The following is a 7,594-nucleotide window of genomic DNA, read 5'->3' on the forward strand; positions in this document are numbered from 1 at the left end:
ACCATTGGTTGAGTTACAGCCCCTCTGCTAGCCAGTCCCCAGCAGAGGCTCAATAAGGCAAAGTGTCTGGTCCTTCACATGAGTCACAACAGCCCCAGCGTGGCGCTACAGGCTTGGGGCAGAGTGGCTTCAGACCTGCTCAGCAGAAAGGGACTTTGGGAAGTGGCTGACAGTGGCTGAACATGAGCCAGCAGTGTGCCCAGGTGGCCTATCAAGAATAGTGTGGCCAGCAGGACTAGAAAAATGATTGTCCCATTGTACTTGGCACTGGTGAGGCCACACCTAAAGTACCGTGTTCAGTTTTGGGCCCCTCACTACAAGAAAGACATTGAGGTGCTGGAGCACGTCCAGGGAAGGGCAACAAAGCTGGTGAAGGGTCTAGAAAACATGTCCTATGTGGAGTGGCTGAAGGAGTTGAGCTTGTTTAGCCTGGAGAAAAGGAGGCTCAAGGGGGACCTTATCTCTCTCTACAACTATCTTGAAGGAGGTTAGTAGTGAAGTGGAGGTTGGTCTCTTCTGCCTTGTCTCAAGTGAAAGGACAAGAGAAGATGGCCTTAAGTTGTGCCAGGGGAAATTCATATTGGATATTGGAAACATCTTGTCACTGAAAGAGTGGTTAGGTATTGGAATAAGTTGCCCAGGGAGGTGGTTCTCTGGAGGTGTTCAAGAGCTGTCTGGATGTGGCACTTAGGGATATTGTTTAGGGGAGATTATGATGGTGCTAGATTGATGGTTGGATCTTGAAGGTCTCTTCCAACCTTGATGATTCTGTGATTCTGTAAATAATGAGACATACCTTGATCCAAAGGAAAAGTTGTGAGAGTTAGGATATGTGCCATTTTATGTGGTCTTGAAATTCATGGAACTGAATTCTCTCACTCCTCCCCCGTTACTGTTAAACTTTTAAAAATTTTGATAGTAGAACGAAATAATTTCAATTTTCGTTTCTTTCCTTTGACTTCATTTAAAGTAGCAGGAGTGATGCAGTATCTGCAATATCTGATAATGGCGAGATGGCTAATAATCAAATACTTCAAGGAGAAACAAGGTAGGCTGCTTATTTTTCTATGGTTATTATTAAAACAGATGCAGATAGTCACAGTACAAGCTTCCACTAACTTAATAAAAACCCCAAAACAATCACAGACAAATACTTAGAATGAGTTGTATTAAAAATCCTGTTGTTTCTTCTACATTTGCATCTGTATGTAGAATTTGGGGTTTTTTTCAGTACTCTTCTGAAGGATTTGCACTAAAAGATGTTAGCAGTAAGCACAGGGTGTAGCTGCCATTGGAACAGAAGAATTTTCTGAAACCCAAGTCTCAGAATAATGAATTTAGGCATACAAATAATAAATGTGCTTTAAAATTGCAATTTAGAAGTAGCCCTAGAGCTCCATTAGGTCTGCTGCTATGTCAGTGAGGGTGCAGGGGTTTTTTTTGCTGTTGTTATCAAAACAAGGGAAAACAATGATGAGATAACAGATGCATTAAGCTTTCTGTCACACTACTTGTAAAACTCTGTTCCTTGCTTAGTACTGTGTATTTCTGTTTACAGTGGACACCCAACCTTCAAATGTCCTCTGTGTCAGGAAGCCAATTTTACCAGACAGCGCTTGCTGGATCACTGTAATAATAGACATCTTTATCAGATAGTTCCTGTGGTAAGTAGGGTTGCTTTTGTATGTTTCTTAAGCTACTTTCATTGTAATTATGTGGACAATTTTAAATGTGCAGTAACTACTCTCTATCTGTAACAATCACTGTGGTTTGAGACAGACAATATACTTCATGCAGTGCATTTAACTTGAGGAATGACTTTCATGTGAAAACGTTTCATGTCCAGCTTGGTGCTTCTAAGGCATTTCTGACTTAGCTGTCTCATTTATCTTGATGTGAAACAAACTCAGTTTTTGAGCCTGACACTTAACTCTTCTTCATTTGGTAGTTCAGATCTGTTTCTATAGAAGCCTATTTGTAACATAACTATTGCTTCATGTGAAACCTACAGTTAGTTGAAAAGTAATCTAAGGTAATCAAAGGGTCTGAATGAGGAAAATCTGTTTGGTTTTCTATTCTTTTCATCTGTATAGGGTGTGTTATTTTTTGACTTACTTGATCATCTCAATTTTATGACAATTCTCCCAAACAATGAATAGGATGCAGTAATCACTTTCCCTTCTAAATCTTAAAACCCCAGAAATTAACTGGGTGTCAGACAGGCATGATAGTTTTCCACTCCTAAGAGAAACACTTTAGAAATGTAGCAAGTTGAAATGTAATTTTTGAATGTTTCACAACTGGAAGGGAAAAGCACTCTGAGAACCATCACTTGATGTTAATATCTCTACTGTATTTTGTTAGTAGATGAGTAACAGACTAGTTATTCCTGTAGAACATGTCTTTAATGCATTCTGTATTGCCAGTAACTTGTTTTTTAAAATTCTCTCTCTTTCTCCTCCCCCTCCCAATTCAGATCTGTCCTATTTGTGTATCTCTTCCTTGGGCAGATACTAACCAAGTTACTAGAAATCTTGTTAGCCATCTAAATCTAAGACACCGGTTTGACTACGGAGAATTTGTGGTAAGCTTTTTCTTCTTTGATATGTTGGACAATAAATGTTAACCTTTTTTTCTATAAATAAAAATGCCAGATAAAAAATTTGTATCAGACTTGTGCTCTGGACATGCTGTGTTCCTGCTCTGTATGGAACTTGGAAGTAGACCTATCTGTTCTTAAACTTTCTGTTATCAACATGAAGTGCTACTGGGAATAGGTGTTGTTGATAGTTAAGCAGCTCCAAAGTAATGACTTAAGTCTTTATCATAGTAATCTCAACCTGAACTATTTATTGCTTTTACTCTATTTCTCACAACAGCTTAGTACTGCTGCTTCTGGGTGAAATAAATGGATGCTACTCTGTTTTATTGACATTATTAACTTTTTATGGCAGAAATTGCTAACTCATAATCTCAGGACTCAAAGTACAGCCTGACTAGCTGGTATTGCTGCTATAGCCTCTCTTCCAGTATGTTGAGAGAGAGAGAGACACTGAAAGGGATGTGTCATTAAATCAGTATTCAGGTTGTCTTCTTTCAGGTTCACTTTGAGTAAATGACCTTGGAGTAGATGCAGAACTACAAACACAGATGTAGTCAGTGCGTGGTTCATAAGTCAAGCCAGCCAGTTGGGTCCTGAATGTGGGAGCTGGAGAGTTTGTGTTGTAGTTTCTGCAGAGTTTGATAGGCTTTGGGGTATGCTTTTTGAGCTTTGTGTGGATAGGCATAATATTTGAGACACAGGCATCCTTACTGGTTCAAGTTGGCAAAGGTTCTTTGTGTCTGTGAAAAGGCATGAATAGCTAGAAGTTTGATGCAGGGGATTGGGCTCTTCACCATCAGTCCATCTTGCATGTTTGATAGGTAAAAGTGATGACAGGAACTCTGATTTGGAGAAACTGCCAGAATTGCACCAAAAAGATGTATTACTCTGGCATATTAACAACTTTGAAGATAGTTCTGCAAAAGTAGCTGGGTTAACCACCCATCCTTTGAGATATGTGTTTGCTTTCTCATTTTAAGCAGTATGTTCTCAGCAATCTATGATTACTGTTGTCTGGGGATCCCATTTTGGTTTTATTAATGGAGGGTGTCATGGCTGGTTGGAAGCCCTGTTACAAGAATTGCGTGACACAGTCAGTTCTCCTGAGCTGTCAGTTCCATAGTGTAATTGAGCCAAGGAGAGAAGATGGACCTTTCTGTTTAATGAGCCTTGTCCCACTCATCTGATTCTTCCCTTATCTCAAGTGTCTCTGTGTACCTGGTTCAAGAAAAGATACTGTGCAACATAAACAACGATCTAGTACACATAAAGGTGGAGAGTCTTCATCTAGGTGCCAATTCCTGTGTGAAAATGTGGAAATGAGTGATTGAACTAATGACTATGGTACCTCTTGCACATTTGTCCATTTTGATGATGTTTTCATTGTGTTTAGAATCTTCAGCTGGATGAAGAAGCCCAATACCAAAATGCAGTTCAAGAATCCTGTCACGTGAACTTTTAAAGTTTAGCTCCCTTCCTCTTACTGAGAATCTGAGGAAAAACTACATTCATTCTGCTGGTGATATACTAATAAAAATGGTATTCAGTAATCACTTTTTGGGCTAAACTCTTTTTCCATGCTCATAAGGACTTTTGATAAACGAATTTGTTGAAATTCGAACTCGACATCCTTCCTGACATCTGTCCCTATGGAATTAGGGACCTTTTTGGTACTTCTTGCTGTTGTCTTGATTTTCTCTAACTTTTACTACTTTGTTAATTACATGATTTCTATGATTAATGTTGGATATTTTAACTCAACAAAACCAACTTTGAAAGTATCTCTAGAGAGACATGCAAGTATGCTCTGTTGCACTGTTGAGTTTGTCTAAGTTCAGTTGTCTTCTGTAAGGTATCTGTGAGATGATAATTTATTTTTTCTCCTCCTGCCCAAGGACAAATTTGATTTGATGTTGTAATTAGTTTTTTACCATTACTCTGTGACTGAAAATAAGAACAGCTTAAAAAACAAAGTATTTCTTTTCAACAGATCAACAGTGCAGGGCAGGGCTTTTTTCACCTTCTGTTGAGAAAGAATGATGCCATTGCCTAGGAATAATTACATCTATTTTTTTCCCCTTTTGGGGCATAACTGAAATAGAATGTTTGCTTACTAATGTGATGAGTGAGGAGTATTCCCAGTACTACCAGCTGCTAAGGAAGATGACATTTCCTGAGCAATTCAAGGTGACATGCAGAAGGTATACTTTTTTGGTCTATGACTGTGGCCAGATAGTTTTTCATTTGTTGGAGCTTTATAAGAACTTGGATGGTTGCATTTGGAACTGAAGTTTTAGTCTGTCCTTTCTTTCATGGAAGGCTGTGTAACTAAAGAATTGGCTTCAGACCTACCGACACTCAGAAACGAACTTGTTTATTTTGGTAAAGCTATTTAAAATTCATACATCTCCTGCATCCAAAGGCTTGAAAAAACTAGTTGAGAAGAAAAAATTTGTTCTGAAATAGTTACCAGCATATTTTAAGAGTTCCTGTTCTAAATTTCCACATTCCTGGCAAGACCAGCATTAAAATTGGAGAAAATAGAATGATCTTGAATTTAGATGGAAAATCCATTTGTAAAAGAACCTTAAGATCTTTTATTTAACACTGAAGGGGAAAAGGGGAAAGAAGGCTGCACAGCTTACATTTTTGAGGTTTAAACAGAGACTGTTCTGAATGTATACCTTTCAGGACTGACTCTTCATCCTATGTTGCCATCACCCATTGTCAAGCTACTGTTCTTAATGAGTATTGTATGGGGTGGAAAACATCCCCAGTAGTTTTCTTAGTTGCTGATTTATGTGCAGTAATATCAGTCGTGCAGCCAAATGCAATCTGCAGTTTGCTGCTTGTGCCCTGACTCCAGCTTTGTTTCCAAACTGAGGTTTTGATTATTCTTTAAATGCTGGGATAGTTCATATTCCAAAACTGCTGAGGTTGAAATGCCTCATTCTGCAATGTAATGGGTTTCAGAACTGAATCTTAGTTCTGGTTTACTGAGTGTTGGAACTAAACCACTATACATTGTAACTTGACTTTCCTAGCTTACATTTTTTGTGTGAAACATTATTGAAGGCACTGCTGGCTGAAATGCAGAGAAAGTTGTCTGTTTCAGAAATGTTTGAAGGTTATATCCTTGTAATAACAACTTAACATTTCTTGCACTTTGTTACTGTCCTACATCCATAGGATTTTGAGAGCAGAGCACACTTGGCTCTTGTATTTCAACTTCCCTGTTTGCCACCATACTCTTGTCTGTGTATTCTCAGTTGTCTGTTAGCTCTAGTGCTTGCGTGACCACATACTGATTTGGAGTGGTTCGCTGATCCAACAGAAAAGATTGTTCAGGATTTTACTTTCTCTTTTGCTCTGTGAAGCCACCTATGAAACAGTGCCCTTAGACAGAAAGGAACTTCAAGGTAGCCTGATGCTAAAGTTTTACCTTTTCAAAATGAAAACACGTACTGTGGGGATTTATTACTGCGTACTTTTCCTAAGGAGTTTAACAGTTACATGTAAGTTTAGTTAACTTTTTTAGATTCAATAAAATATTTCTATGATCTGGCAATAAATGCTTACAGCCAATACAGATTCTGAATGCCTCATGGACACTGGAACTAGTTATTTCTATTACTTGAACATATCTGGAGAATTGCAAATGAAGTTACATCTGTTTCAAAACTCTGGGAAACATTTTTTTCTATAGCAATAATTAGTTGTCACTTGATGCATAGTTGCTGAGCATTTGCTGAGTCATGTTTAAACGTTGAGGGACTTGAATACACATTTTAAAGCAACAAATGTGTATTAATGCAATATAAAAAAAACCCCTTGCAAGATGTTTATCCTCTTTATTTGAAATCTGTATTGGCAGGCACTGCCTTGCTGAAGATTTTGTACTTTTCATATGAAGAGATTGCATCCAATACATTCACTAGGTAAGCGTTTAATGAAAATTAAACTATTTAAATATGTTGCTGCTGGTTATGATCTTTCTCACAAACTCAGACATGCACAAAAAGCTGTTTATTTGTGATGGGTGATGCTCGAAACATGCAATCTCTACTGGAAGATTGCTGTTTAATGGTGTTTTCATGTTCACGTTGCATTATGTATGGTTTCAATATGGTATATTATGTTCAAATTGTACCTTTTGTTTTTTTTCTCCTATTAAAGTATTTTATTTTCTGTTTGTCTTTTTGTTGAATAATAAAGATGATCAGCTCCCTTGGTGCTACTTCTTCCTTTTCAGATGTTTTCTAAAACTTAAATATATGGTCAGTTGTTTACCTTCACACTTTGAGTTATTAGAATGGGGTGTATGCTGCTGGAACTGATGAACTGTGACTCACAATCCATCTATCAGCTGACAGGTTACTTTATCTCATATCTTAGGTATTTCCAGGAAGCCAAAAAGGTGATAGATTGGCTAAAACTAACTTCATGCTTTTCTGCCTTCCATGTTTGTGTTGTGCTATCCCACACAATGTTAATAGGCAAACATCCTAAAAGGAGAGCAAAAGGGGTATGTAACACTCTGGACCATTAGCAAACCTTGTTACTTAAAGGTAGATTTACTGAGAAGAGTTAATGCTTTTCTGAAAAAGAACTGAGCAGTAAGTTGCAGGTTTGGACCAGCAAGGTGGCAACCAGATGATTTAACCTCCTGCCCTGTATTTTTGAGCTGAAAAGCCCTTTGGTTACTTCTTGTGTTTTTGCATTCTAAGGGCATACAGATGATAATACAGTTAGGAAATCGGCTTAATGTGTTATTTTGAATGACGGAAACATAACAAAATTATGTAAATTTCCTTTTTGTTAGTTTGTTCTTTCCCCTTAGAATCTAATTTTCTGATCTCTAAGTAAGTCACTGTATCTCCTAAATCTGTTTATAAGCCCTTTATTGGAGATTTCATTTGATTTTCTTTTACTACAACAATTCATGTTTCATTATTTAGAGAGAATGCACTCAATGTGTTCTCATTGGCAGTG

General features: G+C 37.7%; 1 protein-coding gene across 1 annotated transcript in view; it reads left to right on the forward strand.

Annotated features, from left to right (window-relative positions):
• RNF138 (ring finger protein 138, E3 ubiquitin protein ligase) overlaps positions 1–4,098 on the forward strand; it is an 8,346-nt gene extending 4,248 nt beyond the window's left edge. Inside the window, exons 3-6 of the mRNA XM_009073365.1 lie at positions 971–1,048; positions 1,559–1,664; positions 2,477–2,584; positions 3,996–4,098. Of these exons, the coding sequence (XP_009071613.1) occupies positions 971–1,048; positions 1,559–1,664; positions 2,477–2,584; positions 3,996–4,064 (361 nt within the window). The 3' untranslated portion in view covers positions 4,065–4,098. The remainder of the gene's footprint in view (positions 1–970; positions 1,049–1,558; positions 1,665–2,476; positions 2,585–3,995) is intronic.
• The last annotated feature ends 3,496 nt before the right edge of the window (positions 4,099–7,594 follow it).

Source organism: Acanthisitta chloris, unplaced genomic scaffold (assembly GCF_000695815.1).
Source record: "Acanthisitta chloris isolate BGI_N310 unplaced genomic scaffold, ASM69581v1 scaffold794, whole genome shotgun sequence".
NCBI lineage: Eukaryota > Metazoa > Chordata > Aves > Passeriformes > Acanthisittidae > Acanthisitta > Acanthisitta chloris.